General features: G+C 35.9%; 1 protein-coding gene across 1 annotated transcript in view; it reads right to left on the bottom strand.

Annotated features, from left to right (window-relative positions):
- The window catches only part of Ipo9 (Importin 9), a 41794-nt gene extending 21174 nt beyond the window's left edge, over positions 1–20620 (bottom strand). The window contains exons 1-14 of the mRNA XM_071582858.1: positions 20441–20620; positions 20121–20285; positions 19694–19899; positions 14961–15191; positions 14421–14631; positions 14048–14206; positions 11413–11564; positions 10977–11084; positions 10650–10890; positions 7406–7553; positions 2102–2261; positions 1919–1997; positions 665–802; positions 27–166 (exon numbers count right to left, since the gene is read on the bottom strand). Coding sequence (XP_071438959.1) covers positions 27–166; positions 665–802; positions 1919–1997; positions 2102–2261; positions 7406–7553; positions 10650–10890; positions 10977–11084; positions 11413–11564; positions 14048–14206; positions 14421–14631; positions 14961–15191; positions 19694–19899; positions 20121–20259 — 2112 coding nt within the window. The 5' untranslated portion in view covers positions 20260–20285; positions 20441–20620. The remainder of the gene's footprint in view (positions 1–26; positions 167–664; positions 803–1918; positions 1998–2101; positions 2262–7405; positions 7554–10649; positions 10891–10976; positions 11085–11412; positions 11565–14047; positions 14207–14420; positions 14632–14960; positions 15192–19693; positions 19900–20120; positions 20286–20440) is intronic.
- Positions 20621–20930: the final 310 nt, after the last annotated feature.

Genomic DNA, 20930 nt, shown 5'->3' with positions numbered 1-20930 from the left:
AACAAAATTTTAGTTGAATTCCTTACCTGCAAAACTGAAGTTTCTTCACTTCGCAAAACACAACTGACAACAGCAGGAAATGCATTATTGATGAGGATACTACTAAATGGTCTCTGGGAATATCTTACCACCGTTTGTAAAACATCTAGTGTAACAGACACCAAACCTGAAAAATATTACAAAGTATATATTAATTACATCAAGTTTCAGGCATGAAAAAGGTAAAATATTATCTACCCAAAGGCTCCAACCTTTACACTTCCATTACTATTAACTCCTCATATAAATAATCTACCAGATAGCCTCCTTACTTTAAGACTAGTTCGGTCAACAAATGATAAAAGTGTTCTAATTCAACCCCTATATGACCAAGGGTTACAGGAAAAAGTCAATGTTAGTCAACTATATCTTCAGCAGTGGCATCACAACAATAAGTTGGATACCAATCAGGAAAAACTTAGTATAGCTTTAATTTTCAACAGGCAAATATGAAACTATCTAAATCTGAAAAATATATAGCAAACAATGATTCCTCTCTTGACAAGTCTGGGGACAAATCCATGAAATGATCCATTTTTGTTCATAGTGAAAGAAGCAACATTATAACTACCATAGATATTCTCTTACAGCTACGAGGATTTGATATAAATGAAATAATAAATACCCAGGGAGACTTTGTCATCAGGTGCATTTAGTATGGTAACTAGGGTTGGAATCAGTCTCTGCTGCAACGGTTCAACCGTCAAGGGATTAAGGCAGAAAGTTTTAAATATATCCTGCACAAGCATTGTAACCATAGGATCTGCAAAAAAAAACTTGTTCAGTATTCAATTCATTCAATTATAGCAATAAACTTCATTAGTCTCAAGGATATGTCATTTTAACCTGTATTTACAAAATATTTACAAGATGTGAGCATTCACCAAACTATGAAAACACTGGGAAAGTTAGGCTATGAAAAGACACTTAAGATAATTTTCTATTAGAGCTATTCATTAACAAGAGAATTCATCAGGGTTGCCAATATCATAGGAAAACAAATGAAGTAGTAGGCATCATGGAGGAGGAGGGCGGGTTGTTGGGAAAAATCCAAAGAAGTTGGGAAAGATGGATGCAGAGAATTTTGATTGGTGATGGAATGTTGAAGAATGCAATAGAGGGGAAAATGTTAGGCGAACGAGGAAGGGTATAAATAGGATTGCCATGTAGGACAGGATGAAGGGACGAAGGAAGTATGAGAAATTGAAGAGGGGCCTATTGTAGAGTTAGATGTGGCTGTGCTTTGTTAAGAAAGGCAACAAAGAGTATCACTGTTCAGTATCCATCCATCCAAATCCTACCTAATGGTTGACTACTAACAATATAGTGGGTTGGTTCTAGAAGTAACATATCTTCTCACATATGTGCACTAGATTTAGAGGGAAAATATTTTTTTTAATCTTAAAGATACAGCAATTAATATATCATACAGGTATTTGTCTATATTTTTACATTATATCATTACAAATTGATTTTTTACAGAGAAATATGATCATAATGGCAACATTAAATTCATCCCTTAAATTCAGTTTTGGAGCCGTGGCAATTACTTGCTCTGTGCTTCAATCAAATCATTGAAAACCCCAAAACAGAAGTCCAGTTTACATAGACAAAGATTACTTTGGGAACTCATGTTTCTAAAGAATAGGTAAGGCAGTCTTGTATGGATTTTTATATTAGTAATATATAACAGGTGGGTTGCAGTAGCCCAATAGTAGCAATGGTTCAAAATTGATGCTGTATACACATTTATTAACAATATTTTCAAAACATTGCTCACTTTTCTAAAATTTAATGGCTAAAACAACTGCTAACAACCAAACCACATCCATGCACTTATTAAAAAAAGCAGAAAACCCATTTCTATTTTTTTCCTCACCGTTGTTATACTTTAGAAATACCGTTATTGTACATGGTGTCACTTTAGATTCCACAGATGCAGCTAGATTCTGATCAATCTGAAAAGGACAATATAAATAATGAGTCATTTTTATCATCAATATATTAACATGACCAAAAAATAAAATCTTAGACTGGTTTGGGAAATTAAAAAGAAACTTACCCCAAGGATAATTCCTAGGGACTCGAACACCAAACGCATTACAGGATATGAATACAAAGTGGCCAGGTTCAATAATGGCTCAGTCAGGGGAGGCAAAAATGGTAGCAACATCTGAGTGTTCTTCACCTTTGCAAAGTGCTGACAGAATCCAGCAAGTGCCCTAGAGTAAATACAGAATATAAGCAAAATGAAAAAAATGTCCAATAAAATTAAAAGTTAAAATTTTCAACATAATAGGTGTTGCAAATTCAGTATGCTTCAATGGTGACAAAATCTTAACAGTCCAGAAATAGATTGAAATCATAAAGGGCAACACCAAAAATTTCAGCTTCCAAGTATCATTTGCAAATATGGAATAAATTACATGTAACAGAGAAGCCCAAAAATATATGGAAACAAAACAGAGCAATCAAGTCCCAAATTTAAATACCTCAGTGAAATGATTCACGAAAATGAACTTAAAATAAGTGCAAAAAAATCAGAAGAAAATAATGGGAAAAGCATATTGAATATCTCTAAATATCCATGATAATGCATCTCCAAACACAAAACTTAGGCATAACAACATAGTCATGAAACAAGAATGTCTGTACAGATAGGACCCACTTTTTCTCAACAGGAAAACAGACATCAAAAGCATTTAGAAAAAAAGAATGCAAATCATAGGGAAAACTTAGGGTCAAAATCTTGCAGAAGAACAATATAGAAGTAGAAGCAAACAAGAATTCACACAATATTGTAGAACACGCACATTAACGTTTTTCATATCCCAAATTTGCCAGAACACATGAATCATGAGGGATAAACCAAAGCAGAAGACTGGGAAAACTTTGCCTGTAGAAAAAAAAGCAGCTCACTCTAAATGTTCGATAGAATTGAATGGGCACAAAAAAAGGTAAACAGGCATCTACAATACTTTCATGGCCCTAATAGAATAGTTTGCATTTAAAATTAACAATAGATTACGATATTCTAAGTCTGCATTATTATCTCTCAGGTAATTTAAATAATGGCATGGTATCAGAAAGACAACACATGTACTAAAGGAGAGTTAAAACCAACAATTATAATTTAAGTGAATGATCATACTAATCAAAAGGTGAAAACATGCTTCCACATAGCTCCTTAATATGTTCTATTGTTTTTCCTTAATTACATAAGTAAATCATCATACTTTACAATGGAGAACAGAACATCATTTTTAGGGACATATTCCTATTTTAAAAAACACTTCAAGTAGCAGCAGCAGTTTTAGGGGAGTTGACCGACAGCTGAGATCATTTGTGCCATAATGGATGGACAGTAAAGGATGAGGGGAAACCCGCCATCAGTATTAGCCTATCCTCAATGAAAGGTGCCAAGGGGTCCAAAGTTTAACGTTCCATCTGACGGATGGTCTACTCACTCAAAGTGCACTCCACAAAGCACCTCAAGTAGGGATCGGGATACCACTGAAAAATATCAGCCACCTCGGGGTGGGAAGCCAGTACCTTAGCCACCACACCATCACAATCTCCAGAAGCACAAAAGAGAGCCGAACAAGTAAGATATGGGAAGAAGAAATAAAGATAATTTAGGGATGTCTGAGATGAGATGGAAGGATAACGGGATAGCTATAGAGTAATATAGAAGTGAGAGGAAGAGAGTCAACGAGGGAAGATAATAATATTTGCCAGCCCTGATGGTAGCACAGTAACATTTTCACCTGCCAACCCAGAGGTTGCAGATTTAATTCCCACCTACAAGGGTTTTACTGGAAATGGAAGAATGTAAACATGAGGTTAGGTAGACGGAAGTACAAACAGCTAAATAGTCTAGGACTCATTTAGAATATACTGTTTGTACATGGGATCCTCATGAAGTTGGATTGATTGCTGGGCAACATCATTTGCAGAGTAGAGGAGCTAGATTTGTAAAACATTGTTATGTCAAACTGAATGGCACATTAAAATTATTGGAGGAGCTAGGTTGAGAAAAGAAGGTTGAATTACAGATTAAATCTTTTGCATAAGTTGGAACTACGTCTTTTTAGCGATGACGTTGAAAATATACCATTAGTCCAATTGTACTATGGTAGGAGAGACTTTGTAAATAATATTAGCGAGATTAAGCGTTGAACAGATAGATTTAGATGTCATTTTTCCCACAAATGATAAGGGAACAGAATAATGTTGTCTATCTGCAATTGGGGCAATAAGTATTTTGTGTCAAAAGCAGTCCATATACCCTAGTGGTGGCTTCCAGGGTCCTATGTAAATATATTATAAACTGAGGCAGGAAACAAACACAGCCAAGGAAGCATAGTGGAAGATGCAGTGCAAGGACATGGAAAGTTTACCAAGAAAAGGTCAAAACATGGTCAGGAATTAAGAAAGGAAAATCTGAGATAATAATCAAAGATAATTCAGGAAAATTTTAGTTGAACCAGAGAAGGTTTAAGTGAAAGAATATTTTAAAGAACTAAATGGGAAAGAGAAGATTTTGTCAAATCAGTGTTAGTTCTTATTAAAAAAAATGGGAAGGACAGCCTTATGTGATGACTACAGAACAATAAGTTTGATTTTGTACCCAGCTAAAGTGGTTCTCAGGATCTTCAATAAGAGAATGAAGATGGGACAAATGGTTGATAGCGGGGTTTAAAAATGTGGGGGTGAAAAAGGATAAAAAAGAGGAAATTGCAAGAAAGAAAAATTAACAAGGAAATCAAAGGCATGGTTGGGAAGGAGAGATTGTCGGGAGAAATCCAAAGGAGGCAGGAAAGATAAAAGCTTAGCATTTTGATAGGAAATGGGATGTTAAAAACTGTGACTGAGGAAGAAATTTAGGTAAATGAGGAAGAAGATAGGAATACTGGATGGAATGAAGGGAGGAAAAAAGTAGCATGTGGAATTGAACAGGGGCAAATTTTAATTTCAGAAGTCAGGTTATGTTTTATGGGCAGAAGCAAGAAAATTCATTATTGTACCGTTGTGTAGCCTGTGACAGTCGCGGTAGTCCAGGGGGTAGAGCGTTGGACTACTGACCGGAGGGCCCGGGTTCGATTCCCGGGCAAGCCACTCCGGGCACCTGCAGCTCCACGCAGGCTATGTGATTTTTTGGGGACCAGGTCTTCCTGGCAAACCATAACCGGCACAGGGAAAGGAACTGGCCCCCCTACCCTGATGTATGAATTTCACATGCCGCCGAGCATAGTACTGGGTGAACTCTACCATCACCTACCAAACCGACCTCTGGATTGATTAAGGTGTAAATGTTTTTTTATGGTATAGCTTGTGTTAATCTAAAATTCACGTTAGCAGGTATAATACCAATAATCCCATTGAAACACACTGAATATTTCTATTTTACCATAATCTGCACATTGACCATTAAGTAAGTATGATAATTTTTTATTGATAGCCTTAAGTTATTTGTACAATCCACAAAAAAGTCTAAAATCATTTTAAATGTTCAAGAAGGTCATTTTTAATTAACACTCCCTTTTTACTTCCTCTATACAAACATGCACACACAAAAATATTTTTGGTAGAAAACATGATTGCTTGTAAAGCACAATTGTTAGTTAAAGATTTGTGTGACTATAAATGTTATTTCCCTAAAAATATGACACTGTTATGCTTGGACCATCCATGTAAATTGTCTGTTTATAACTCAAATTGTTTCCATTAGAATTTTATTTTCAAGCTGCATAAAATAAAATAATAAAATGACATACTACCTTGATCAAAAAGTTCCCGGAATAACCACCGTGTGGCGCTCCCATCGTTCCGATTTGAGTTCTGTTTTTTTTTGTTAAATTGGTACATCTGTTGTTGATATTCCCTTTAAATCTTAGTGTCATAACTTGACATTTGCAAAAGTTACGTAGCCAAGAGTACATCTATCTCTGTGTGTGTTGGCGATTTTTTACAATTTCAGAAATGGATTTAAATTTGCAACAACGAACTTGTATTAAATTTTGCGTAAAAAACGGATTTAGTGGCGCACGGACGTTGGAAATGTTGGAAAAGTCTTTCGGCAACGATTCTCTAAAAAAAACGGTCGTTTACCAGTGGCACGAGCGGTTCAGAAGTGGTCGTGAGTCAATCGAAGATGATGAACGCAGTGGCAGACCATCGACATCGAAAGTCGGTGAAAAAATTGATAAAGTAAAAGAAATGTTGGTCAATAACCGCAAATTAACCATCAGAGAAATAGCGGAGGACTTGAACATTGCCTATGGATCCGCCCAAGACATTGTGGTTAATGATTTGGGTTTCCGTCGTGTAGCAGCAAAGTTGGTGCCGAAAGACCTCAATTTCACGCAAAAAAAGAGACCGTGTTGACGTCGCAAAAGACATGATTTGCGAGGCTGAATCCGATCCCACATTCATCAAAAGGATCATTACTGGAGACGAGACGTGGGTTTATGAGTACGACACGCAATCCAGACATCAGGCAAGTGAATGGCATTCACCAAATGAGCCGAGACCAAAAAAACCACGTCGTTTTCAGTCAAAAAAGAAGGCAATGCTGACGGTTTTCATGGATTACAACGGTGTAGTGCATCATGAATTTTTGCCAGAAGGCCAGACAGTAAACAAAGAGTATTATTTGGGCGTTATGAGACGTTTGCGTGAAGCAATTCGCCGAAAGAGACCAGAAATGTGGGCAGAAAACTCGTGGATTTTGCACCATGATAACGCACCGTCGCACAGTGCTATCATTATTCGTAATTTTTTGACGAAAAATGCAACAAATACCATCCAACAGCCACCGAATTCACCTGATTTGGCTCCCTGTGACTTCTTTCTGTTCAATCGAGTTAAAAAACCATTACGGGGAACGCGTTTTAGCAGCCGAGAGGAAGTAATGGAAAAATCGCAGGAAGCACTGATGGACATACCGAAAACCGAATATAAAAAATGTTTCGAGGATTGGATCAAGCGCTGGCATAAGTGTGTTGCAGTCGATGGGGATTACTTTGAAGGGGACAATATAGATTTAGATGAATAAACTTGTATTTTTAATTTTCTGAATAAATTCCGGGAAATTTTTGATCAAGGTAGTATTACTGCCTGCAATCATATTTTAATGTTATAAATCTCAAAATTAAAACCATCAAATTGAATGATTTCAAGGAAATATATGCATATTTAGAACTCTACCCTATGATTGATTTAAGAGTGTTTATATTTTAGCAGGTAATTTGGGTTTAAGGGTAAATACTCTTTTATTCCACATTCATACCCTTTATACACAAAAATGATACTGTAATACACTATACACTATGTAAAAATATTAATACATTATGTTCAACTTTACCTCACTGCAGATATTCGCACACAGGGATGTTGGCCTAATTGCAGGGCGCTGACTGTAGCCTGAATAAAGTGTAAGTTTAGCTCATGCGAGAGGAAACTTGTATATTTACTGCCAAACCAGATGCACCTACCTAATAGAAAAGGCTGGCCTGAAAAATAAAGGTTGACATATAAGCCTATGTTTACTTACTTCTATTCCTATTGAAAATCTAAGATCTCTAGAAATATACATTTCATGATATCTTTAAGTTTCAGGAGAAATTTCAGACGAAAATAATTTACAAGAAATTAACTCTATGAGAATACATTTTACAGTTGGGCAGAAATCGAAAGCATTAAACCTATTAAGAAGGATTCACTAAAAAATTTAAATTTAATTACCCATTGAAATACAATGTAGCATTTATTCTGTAATATAGCTGGGAAGTTTTCACAGAATGCTTAATGTTAAACATTCTCATTTATTATAATGGAAGATTAAGGATCACACAAAGTGGCAAAAATCTAAAAGCTCAAGGGTCATATGATCACAAAATTACAATTTAAGGATCATATCTTGGCTCAAAGATGGGAGACTGTCACTTAGATAAACAGGAGTTCATGGAATGGGGACTTTTTCACCACTTGATCCAATTACTTTGGATTTTTTAAACCTCATCCTATGAAAATCGCCACGCTTTTCCTTACTTCAGGATAATAAAATTTAAAAAAAGTGGCATTTTAACTACATCTGTTCTACACTAAACCTCTCCCTTTTTATTGACATGATCTCTCCTCCCATTGATAGTTAGCTAATTTTCAAGAAAATCGCAGAATCGCAATTGCGACTGGACCCTGTGAGTCCCAAAAATGGACAGCATCACTTTACCAACGGAGGGTAGAACCTTGAATTTTTTGAGAATGGAAGAGCTGGTGTGTATCCAATCCACACTTTTCTTCATAGGATCATAGTGATGGATCCACCTGGTTTTACACCTTCTGTGACTAAAATTCTAATGACAGAGCACTGCTTTTCTAAGGTGCAATCTTCTAGTGGACTTGCCATGGTTAACTGAAGATTTGGAGGTAAGGCTGACATACCTTAACCTAACAGTTGATCAGAGGTCATTCCAATATTGCCAACTAACAACTTTGAAAACATGGTAAAGATTAATTGAAATGTTTTTAAATGAGAGCATTTGTCTCTTTACTTATTAAATGACCCTCATATGTTTCACCCAGGAGAGGTGAGTACGTAGTTTACTGAGTCTACAATGTCTATATTGGTATTAATGATGCAGTATACATTCAGGAGGGAATTACCCTTATAACAAAAATTCATTTCTGTACATTTTTAAAATTTTAATTCTAATTGCCAAGAAATGCACCAATGTTGTTTAGCATTTAGGTCACCTGCTAAATGCTACTTTATCCTCAGGATTACATTCCCATAGACCACTGCTTCAAATTAACATATCTTGAAATTGACCATGGAGTTAATATTGCCAACATAGAGAGGGAATAAAAGAGGTCCAATACCACTTCCCTGGGAAAAACCTGAAGTATCTTCTACTGCATTAGAGCTAACAGCATCTATGATTGCCCTATGGACGCGACCATTCAAAAAGTCTTTAATCCAGCAGAGGGTATTTTTATGCATGCCATAGGCTTCTAGCTTTGTGGGTAGTTTACTATGATGTATTTAATGAATTTTTTTTAAATCTAGAAAAACTGCATCCACTGGAACATTACTATCTATAGACACAAAGATATCATGAACAAATGGCACGAATCTTTGTCAAGGTATAAACAACCTAAGTGTTTAAATGTTGGCTTTAGCCTCATGGACTGTGGTGCATCGTGCACGACTACGAATGCCTGTGACATTGTATGCACGGTATTTCATCACAGCATCTTCTTCCTTCAAAATCCCCAAAATTTCAGAGTTTAAGAGGATGCCTTGATAGCTTAACTGGCTAAAGCACTCGACTGGATATTGAGGGATCTGAGTTTGAATCCCAGTCAAGGCGAATGATTTTTACACTCTGAATGTTGCATTGAAAAAGCACAAGTGGTCTCTCCCAGGATTTACACTTTAGGAAATGGTGCTGATTGTTCATCGATAAGTCTGGACCAATCAAGGTGCCTAAGTTCGAAAGAGGAATTATATGCTCCATGACTTTGTATGATATGGATTTCACAGAAATGTCTGTAATTACTTGGTTCCTCCTTGTTTCCATTTTCAAATGTAGGTGTTACATCAGCCCTTTTTGAATCACTGGTAACATTTTAATTATTGATGATTGAAATTTACCATATTTCCCAGCCCATAAGACACACTGATTTTTCAGGTCAGAGTTTACAAAAAAATTCGTCTCAGGCGGAAAAGATCAAGTTACTTTTATGACAACAATTTTGCTTACAACTTACTGATATTTAGATAATATCAATAGTGATATTATCAACATTTGTAATAATGACAACCATTTTTTATCCCTGATGCGGGAAAAAATACATAGTAGCAAGTATTTTTCTGGCAAATTGGCTTGCACTCATATACCAAAATTATAACCAAGGCCCCTTAGATCTAGGCTGATTTTAGAGCACATTTGGAATTAAAAAGAAAGGGCCAGGAATTATGGTATATTTCCAAATTTCCAAATAGATAATTCTTTAAATTTATACTACAAGGCCAAAAGAATAATTTTATATGGCTTTCACTATCAGTTAGTTTATAGAATTGAAATGTTTAAGGTTTTTAAACCAATGTGCCAAGGCTAAGTCTATTTCACAGTTAAAATTTGATTCACATGCAACCAACATGTCCCTGCAACCAATGCCGACTGCAACCAACAATCTAATCCTGATCAAAGCAAATGATGCTTGCACTTTGAAATTTGTACACTAGCAGTTGACTTTGCTTAAGTTAATTTGATGGCATTTCCTACAGCTTCTTTAAACATAACTAAGTCCATTACAATCAAGAAAGCAGAACATAAAGTAATAATTCGACAATAACACCTGTAGAAGGAGGAAAACACCCCAATCATTTTCTGTCAGATGGATCTACAAATGTTATACTTGCATATGTTAACTATGCAAGCAAGGTCCTGATTTTCACACAATGTCAACATGATGACTGTAATTAAGTATTTGAGTAACACCCACTCTAAGTTATGCATCTAATAAACCAGAGAGAAAATTAAAGATAAATCATTCAATGGTGAGAAGAATGAAAAGGTACTTAGTCAGGAAAATAAACTTACGTTCTGCAGTCATATCAGGAATGACAATGTTTTCTATAAAAGATTGGATATCACAAAGAGGAGCTCCTGAGAAATTGTCCCCCAGGCTGCTAAAATTTCCCAGGGTAAGCATACACGCTTCATGCACTCTCCACCAGTTTGGATCTCCGGCTAGTTTTTTTGAAGATGCTTCCTGCAATTGCTTGGAAATTGCTTGTATAAGGGCTTCCACGCAATTTATCTTGAAATTTTCACAGAGTGACTGTAAAATATTGTCAAAGGAATTGAGTAGCTTGGATTTCTTATAAATTATAACACAAAGACACTAAAAAATTTAAATATACACACAGATAACAGATCCTGGGCTACTAATCTCACGGTGTACTTGTAAGATTCACTTGACTCACTTGATTCATCCCCTATAAACTGATTAGGATCAGTGTTCCAAGTACTCGCCTGAAAGTAAAATAAAAATATGTAATACATATCATCATTGATGAGGCAAAGTTAAAAGACATTTTTACAGCAAATAAAATAAATGCTACGTTTCTATTCACCCTGGCTGAATGAGTATATTTTAAATTACTGTATCTTATCTGGGTAAAAAAAAGTTTCCTGCAGGTGATTCCAAAAAAATAGTAACTGATTACAGGTAAATAAATATGATACAGACTTAACTACTATCAAACTGTAATTACGGTTTCATAACTAATATAAATTATCTCTATGCATGCAAAAACTGAAGTTGAATACAATCACAAAATAAAATTTAAGAAAAACTAACCTGATCAGCAGTAACCTGAGTATAAAATATGACATAGTAAAACAGCTCCGGCAATGCATGAGCCACAGTTTTGCGAAGCTTTGGCGTCTCGACCAAATAATATATGAAGTCAAATATACTAAATATCAGAGATTCAATGCCTATTATTTCACCTGGAAAGCAAGAGATATCAAATATATACATTTGTTAGCTAAGCAGCTCGATGATATCAATTTTCACAATGAAGTAGCATTCGTTGGACCCGTTTCGCAACATGGAGTCAGAAATAATAAGCCTAAGAGAAGGATTTAGTTGTTAAAAGAAGGGAACTATTTTAGTCTAAAATGCATGTTACAAAGTCAATTTGTTAGCTTTAAGGAAGATAGTAAGCACCTAAAAACTGAGGATATGCGGAACCACTTCCTTGATATCACTTGCTCAACAGTCACCTAGTTCCTTCCTGGTCAATTTATGAAAGATAATGCAGAAACTCAAAAGGAAAAGATTAGAGGAAAATTTTATGGAAAATCTGAAAGTATTTTGTTTATACGTCGGAGAGGTACAGGGAAATAAGTCAACAATTAATTTACTCAAAAACAATTATGGCAAAACAGTAACCACCAGTTTGGAAAAGGCTAACTCTTTACATTCCTTAATCCAGAACATCTTCACCAATGTCTCCTATAGCTTACCAAATTGGCCAACTGATACTCAAAATTGAAATCTCAAACAATGGAATAAAATATTTCCTGCAAAACATTAAGCCTAATAAATCCTCCAGGCCCGATGAAATACCTACCCGTATATTTTAGGAATTAGCTTTAGAAATTGCATTTTATTGCACTGCATACCAGCTGGGGTCAATGTCATTGGGCAGACCTAGGACATTATCTTTAGCCTCATCATCATTGCTTGTAATGAGTAATAAAATCGGGGTGTACCACTTCACATATGAGATCAAATAACAATCATGGGAGAGATATCATTCCTCTTTGCGCAAGCTGTAAATATTCAAACAAGGACGCCCTGCCAGCAAAGTCATGGTAACTGTTTCGCGATTGAAACTGGATACTGCTGGTCAGCTCAAAGGCTTCTGGGACCGTAATAAATCCCGACAGGTATAGTGAGATACTTAAACAACTCAGACGAATGATAATGAATCAGAGATGAGAAATGTTGCACAAGGCCATCAGCCCTATCCAAAACAATGCCTCCTCCCACTTCACCCCTAAAACCCTTGCTCTTTTTCAATGATTTGGATGAGACATTATCACTCACACACCCTAGTGTCTAGAATTGGTCCTCAGTGAATACCAAATGTAGTATGTGGAGAGAACATTTATATGGAGGTGCTTCAGCATTGATGGCGAGGTGCAAGATAAGATCTAATATTTCCTTCACAACATGATGGCAAGCAGGGATGTATGGGCATAAACAATCTGTCCCAGCACCTCCAACAATGCATTGACTGAAATGGTGATAATGTCAAAAAAAAGAGGAAAATTCGAGCTTTAAAATAATGCCTCAATTGTTGAAAATAAACATTTCTTTTTCTCTTTTACTGAAAAAATTGAGAATTTCCTTTAGAGACTACCCTCATAAATAAATAATTATTCAGTCACATATTCTCTCTCAATTAAGCCTTAAAATATTATTTCATACAAAAAATTCACAGCCATTTGCTTTCAGGCCTCGTCTGTTAAAATCAAAAGTATAACTATGTACTTAGGGTAGGCACAAACCTCATTTAAATTTTTTATGAGGCCAGTGCAAAGAAAAGTAAAAACAGGGTTTATTTATGAAAAACTTTTATACATTATAAGTGCACGTACTTGTATTTTTTAGATGAAATTTAGGGTGCAGTTATAGGGTAGAACATTAATTTTTATGATGAATGCTACTTTACCGACATCAAATTTAGATTTCAAGGGCATAACTCTCAAAATAAAGGCACGGAGAGGGGCTGAGAAGTATGCAGAAAAGAGGGTTCCTGGGATAGGCTACAGTGAGGGGGAATTTTTTGTTTTGGGCAATTAAAGGGAGCTCGTTCCCATTCCTTTGAGGGCTTCTTAATCGATTTACACTGTAAATATATATTTTTTATTATTAATTTAAATATTTTAACCACATGTATTGTGTATAACACTGTAATGTACAGCCTTTAGTTGAGTTCTCATGATGTTGTGGAAGAGTTATCAATGGAGCACATAAATGTGCCTGTTAAGAGCAAATATCTCTTTAAAAACACTTGTCTGGATATAATCCAAATATTTTTTAGTGCAAAAAACCAATGCTCTCCAGAAATATATTCTCATGGTCATGTTGCAAACCAAGCAAAGCTTTCCATTTATCCAATTATACCATTCATGCGTTACAGTTAAGTCAGAATACTTCATAGAAAATATCCTGTTTAATTTTAATTCTTTCATGTAAATCAATAGTACTTCAGCCTTACAAGTCATACTCTGACATTGTATGTGTTTATGAGCAAATTTTCACTGTATAACAATTTTCATAACATAAATTAAGCTGCTGAGTGACTCACATTTTTTATTTGTAAAGAGAATTTGAAATTGAATGTATACAAATAAATGCAATACAAAAAATAAATCATTAGGAATTTTGAGTTATTTGCACACTTAGGATGACAACTTACCATCCGAGTCTATAGACTTGCGGTCCTCTTCAATGCATGCTATTACAGAAGATGAGTAGTCCATTGCGGACGATGTAAGGGTTTGCCAGACAGCCGGGAGTAGCTGAGGAAGCCACCCTATCACCTTCTTTTGTGATTCTTTTAGTAGTTTCAGTAGAGCTAAAAGTGAGCAAAACAAAGGTACACACAAATTAATCCTATTTATCTGCGAACAATATTCTCATTAATTTCAACTACTATTGAAGTCTTTCATGGTTAACTGCAGAAGGTTAATCACTGAATTTGGAAAAATATCACACAACTAACACTGAGACAAATCATATCTCATGTGTTTCTCAATTGCTTATCAGAAATGCATTAGATTAAAACATACCTTTGGCTACTTGTGTCTTCATTCTAATATCAACATTAGTATACTCGTGCAGGAGAAGGATTTTTACCAACGTTTCATAAAAGCTGGGCAACAACTGGTTTATTACCCCTTTCAATGGTGATCTTTTATGAAATTTCACCTCATTCAAGACTGCTGAAGCACATAACACAAAAACCTCAACAGCCCTGCTTCGTACTTTAGATGAAAATCTCTGGGAAGTAGAAATGAATTAGATATGAGATGGATATTGAACACTTTTGCTAATCCATAATTTCCAAGTGAAGAAGAAAGTAGAGCCTTTTATCAAATATTACTCAAGCATTATTCAAGATGCTAAACAAAATCTTTTTGTTTACATTAAAATCATAATCCCATTTACATCCACTTTTGATAGGGAAAACTGAAATTCCATAACTCTCACACACAATTTTCTCACAAGAGATTACACCCTTACCCAAAATAATGGAAAGTTAACACAAAATTTACATTGAAAAAGATTATTTTATACTGAAGAAGATAAAGATAAGTCACTTCCCTTACCTGATCGCTTTTCACAATTTCATTCATTTCTCGCAAAATCAAATGGGAAGCACTAATTATTTTGTGCTCCATATTTTGGCACATTTCCCGAATTACGCGGATACAGCCATAGACGGCATACTCATCGCCGCTGGTTAGGTATACTAAAAGTGTGTCAAATAGATTAGGCCAATTATTGGGCCAATCACACCAAGCAACTGCGAAAATACTATGCGCTATTGAGTTCCGAATCTGAAAAGCAAGATGCACAGAATATACAAAATGAGAGTCAAACTCATTTCTCTCCTATAAAAAAGATTGGCCAATATTTCTGAAAACAACGGACATCCTTAAAATGTTGTCATTTTGGAGATAATTGTAGGAGGCAGGACACGCAAAATTTCATATGCAGCACAAATGATTCAAATAAAGAAAACTCACCCAAAGAAAACCCATTATATGATAGCAAAACAATTTCATTCTCTATAAGATTCAAGCTATTTATCTTTGGACTAGACAGTGGAGTGCATTACCCACCAATATGTGGGCACGTGAGCATTTCACACATTTTGTAAATGCAACATTCACACCCAGCCATCTATAAAAATGAACATCTTAGGAAAAAAATATCAATGAAAAACTATTTTAAAATAAGAGTGAATAAGAAAAACAAAAAAGTAAAACATCAAAGCTCAAAAAGTAAACCCAAGGCAACCTGAGTCATTGTGTATGAACCCAAAAACATAGGTTCTTTGAAATGTATCTTTTATATAAGTGTCTCATTGCTCTATTAGCATGAAACAAAGTACATGAATGTATTTCTACATAAAAACGTTTTTACTACACATGAAGGTAGTTTGAAAACTCTCCAGCCAAACTCTGTAAAGCCGCCAAAGTAAGAACCACTGGAGTGTATCAAAATTATTTTCACCCATACCAGCTGATTACCCTGTGCTTAGCATTTGTGGGAAACCAGAAAGTCGAATGATTTCCAAAACATGGATGAAAGAGAATTCCATGCATTGATTAAACATTATTTTCTGAAAGACAAAATGCACACAGGGACTAATGAGATATTTGATAAATATGACAGTGAATCTGCACCATTAAGTGAAATGTTTTATCAGTGGATTTAAAATTTTTCGATTGCTATAAGAGCAGAAGGTAGCTAAACAATCTGGACACCCTGTTGAGGTCACCACTGCAGTAATCATTGATCGAGTCCATTGAGTTCGATGATAGAATAGTTAAGGTGTATAAGATTGCTAATGCTGTAGGCATCTCATTTGAATGGGTACACATTATTTTGCCATCACAATTTACACAGTAAAAAGATATCTGCAAAATGAGACCCCACAATTGCTTACATTCAAAGACAAATTCATGTTACATACGCTACCATCGAATTTTAACTGTTTCAGCGAAATCTAGAGGACATGAGGTGTCACTTCATTACTCTGCTCATAACATGGACGTACAGGGTTCGCCCGGAAAATAAGTGTACTGACTCCTGGGCTGGGCGCGCCGCTCCAGGCGTGCCCAGCACCGCTCTGACGGGCTGCGATTGGAGGGGGGTATGTTGGCAAGCGACGCTGAAAAAGGCAGTTGGCTCTGTGCTGTGGTGTAGTGAGGAGCTCTGTTAACGCAAACCTCCACGCTTCGACCCACGTCACGGAACGCGATGCCGAAGTTTTTGGAGCAGCGTTATTCCATCAACTTTGTGGTAAAGCTTGGGAAATCGTCTACCGAAACTGTCGGTACGATTAACCAGGCTTACGGGGAGTCAGCCATGTCCAGAAACATGATCTTTCGGTGGCACAAGATGTTTGTGGAGGGCAGAGAAGAGGTCGACGACGAGTCTTCGAGAGGTTCCCGATGATGCCTTCGCGGGAGCGTTCCAGGAATGGGAACGCCGCTGGAACAAGTGTATCGACTCACAAGGGTCCTATTTTGAGGAATATTAGCTAAAGATATGTAAAAGTGTAATAAATTTTTTTTCCTGAGCTCAGTACACTTATTTTCCGGACGAACCCTGTACGAGGTCAGTTCAAAAAGTTCCTTAACTTTATTTATAACAAAAAAATACTTCACAAACAAATTATTGGTCAGGATCCTTCAAAGTACCCTCCTCCCCAATGTATACACTTATTCCAATATTGTTTCCACTTTTTGAAACAGTCCTCCTGGAATGCTCATAAGCTCCTCCATCGAATTTTTCTCCACCTCTGGAAGTGACAAATCTTTTTCCTTGAGCAGAGTTTTTAGTTTGGAGAACAGGAAAAAATCACTTGGGGCCAGGTTTGGTGAGTAGAGTGGGTAGGGAAGCACAGCAGTCATGTTTTAGGCTAAAACTCACAAGTTCTGAGAGATGAATGAGCATTGTTTTTGTGAAAAAACCACTTGCTGCTCCTCCAAAGTTTAGGCCGTTTTCGCCTGATTCTCACTTTTAGGCATATCATAACCTCAAGTTATTTGTCAGGCCTTAAGCTAAGTATTAATCACGCAAAACCCCATTTGCATTGAAAAAAGCATTAGCAATTACCTTGACATTTGAGCAAACTTGCCAAGCTTTTTTGGGGATGTTTCACAAATCCATTGTGAAGATCACACTTTTGTTTTAATGTCATATCCATTAACCCATGACCTGTTATGATCAGAGAACAAGGTTTCATCCTTTTCAGCTTGATCAAACAGTTCTTGACAGACTTCAACTCGTCTCTTGTTTTTTTCTGGTCTACTATCATTAGGTGAGGCACGAATTCAGTGACAACTAGGCATTCTCAATTTTTTAGTCATGATTTCATAGCACAAACAAAGTAAGACATAATACTCTTCTGCAAATTCCTTGACAGTCAAACATTGATTTCTATGAACAAAAACATTTACTTTCTCGATGTGGTAGTCTTCCGCAATGCTCATCATCTTCCACTGATTACTGCCACTTTTTGAATCAGGGAAACCATTAATAACATGTCGTACGTTTCATAGCATACTTGCAATAAGCCTTGGTAATAAACTCAAAAGTTTTCAGGGAGGATTTTCTGAGTTTCATGCAGAATTTCACCGAACAACACTACTCCTTCCAAGAGCTAATTCCATGGATTTGATTTTTTGACGCACTTCACAAACACCTCATCACATAAACGGCCATAACTAATCGACAAAACTTGATATCAACAAAGTGGTTGAAGTTGGGAAGTTACCATGGACATTGCCTCCAAGCTGATTAAATAATAACAAACTGGAGGCATGCTATTAAAAAAGTTTGGGAACTTTTTGAACAGACTTCATACTACTACAATCTTGAAACCAAGGAACAGCCCAAGCACTGGGTTGTCAGACTACCCTAAAGAAGACAAAGACTGCTCTTTCAGTTGGCAAGATTAAGTTAGCATGGAAGCAAAAACTATTGTTTGGGATTATCAAAGAATTATCTTCACCGACTATTTAGAAAAGGGACCAACTATGACAAGTGCATACTATGCAGCATTATAGGTTGGTTTGAAATCTTGCTGCATAAAAAATGTTTAGGATTGGGCCACAAGACTGTCTTTTCCCATAATGATGCCACAACAGTTTACTCCCCTGCGGCTGTGGCCACATAATTGAACAGTTAGGATTCATCATCCTATTATTCTCCAGATTTGGCTCCCTTGGAATACTACCCATTCTCCACTGTGAAGGCTGGCAAAGAGGTTTCATGAGATAAAAACACTTTTCTGAGTTGGGACAATCATATTTTTTGGAAGAGATCAACCAATTGAAGCAATATTGGACCAAAAGGTACAAGCATACAAGAATAATATGTTCAAAATTTAAGGGTTACCCCAAAAAATTAAGTAGTTTTCATTTTTGCATGGGGTTTTCAAACCACTCTTGTACTTCTGAGAGGTGTATGACTAGGTCAGAGAGTAATTCCATGGCTTTTGATGGCCAAAATAAATAAAATATATAATTATTCTTCCCATTCTCTTTATCAAACATACCACATTTATTTTAGGATGTACCTTCAATTTCAATTTCTTAACAACCTCACTCATCTTCACTGTCATAAACTCCCTCATCTTTGTGAAAGCTTCTTTCCTAAATGCAATTCTTCCTCTGGTGTCCCTAAGACAATTACCAAATCCAAAGGTTAACCCCTAGTCATCCCTTGCTAGCCACACGTCTCCTCTATTTCAGCCTTTTCCATTCAACCTATTTATATTATCCACAATGAAAAATGTTCCTGAACCGCTGCTGTTTAGCAAACACTAATCCCTTGACATACTAAGGGGAAAAGCATAAAACATCTTTTACATTAACATGTTAATTTAACGATCTAATACAAAATAAAAACTTTTAACAGAAGGAACTATAAGGTATTTTAGCCGAGTTTTGTTTTGACAGAAGAAGAAACATCGATGGAAGTGACATGGAATGTGCATTAAATTCACTTATTAACTGCGTAAAAAGTTTAAAAATATTGATCATCTCTGTATAAATATGATGATAAGAAACTATTTTCCTACTGTTGATAAAAAGTACAAATGATTATTTGAAAGAGGAGCGATAGTGAATTGATCATTATGTTAAATAGTACCAATTATCCTTCAATTGCTACTGCACAGTTATATTGTTACTTCAAAAAAATTTGGATTCACGACTTCTCCAATCGAGGTATATGTGTCGCAAATTATCATTAAATGCATTATTGTAACATCCTAGAGTTAAATATTAAAATAAATTATCCATATAAACAAATTGTACATTACCTTACTGTTCGGGTCTTTAAGACCGAGGGGCAACAACTGCTTGATCCTTTCCTTCTTTTCATCTTGCATTTCCGGATTTGGGATCTGTATGTTAGAGGGCATCCAGTGGTCGTCAATGTATTGATAAAATAAAACAGACGCCAAATGGCGAACTGCTATACTGTAGGAAGGATCGAGTACAACCTCTAATAATTGCACTCCGTAGTCTGCAAAGTAATTAAATCACTTTCTCATTACTTATCTAACACAATGGTAGCAACAAAAGAATAAGCGCAATTCTGGGAGTAGCGCAGTACCCCAACAATTTGTGAACTTTGTAATCATACAGCAGTAATATAATACTTTATAGGCATAAGTAATAGTGATAACAAAGTGATATAATTGAACCGAAACAGTACTGATGAGCCATCAATCGTAACACCCATACCTTCGGTCACTTCTAACACTTTTGCTCTCTCCTCTGCTGCCTTCCTGACTTCCTGGGTGGGCGATAGAATGCATTCTAATGCATCTAAAAGTGCTTCCTTCAACGGACGGTTGGAATCCTGGCTTACCACCAAGGACATAGCGAAAGTGGAAATTCCTTACCTACCTATAAAAAGACAATGATAAACAATTAATATTGAACATCACCAAATTCCTTCCCCGCAATAAAAGTTTCACCGCGTTTAAAACGCTCACAGTCACGTAATAATAAAGAACATGTCTCAAAAATGAAAATGTGAAATTCATTCAATGAGTCCTAACCGCGAACGATCCCGCAAACATAAAGGCTCTGATGACATCCTCTTTTAATTCTTCACATGTTCATTTAATAGCTGGCTTCTTCCTTTGCCACAAAAAAACTGATAGCATTTCAGTCCATCTGCAGCAATTGGCGACAAACCGGCCAACTACTTCATATAAATGGTTGAATAGTTGCTTCGGGTGTAACAAAACACAAAACAAATGAAGATTCAAAACCGAATGGTTTCAATTAATGAGTGGCAATGGACGAATTTCACTGAGCCATAGCCAACATAAAAGTGTATCTAAAGTTCATTAGCTCTTAAAATATACCACTTCAAAAAATAGAGATTAATGTATGCTATGAAAATCATCAATAGGTTTTTAAAAATTCAATAAAATGAATTAAAAATAGATTATTGTGCTCGCAATTTTCCTCCTAAATTTGTCAATATTTTTAATGCAAAATACTTACAGGTATGCCTGCTAAAACAATTTAATATTTATTGGT

The sequence above is a fragment of the Hetaerina americana genome, unplaced genomic scaffold (assembly GCF_022747635.1).
Source record: "Hetaerina americana unplaced genomic scaffold, ioHetAmer1.1.p SCAF_12, whole genome shotgun sequence".
In the NCBI taxonomy this organism is placed as follows: Eukaryota; Metazoa; Arthropoda; class Insecta; order Odonata; family Calopterygidae; genus Hetaerina; species Hetaerina americana.
The sequence above is the reverse complement of the archived record's forward strand: the minus strand, read 5'-3'. Positions and strand labels throughout refer to the sequence as shown.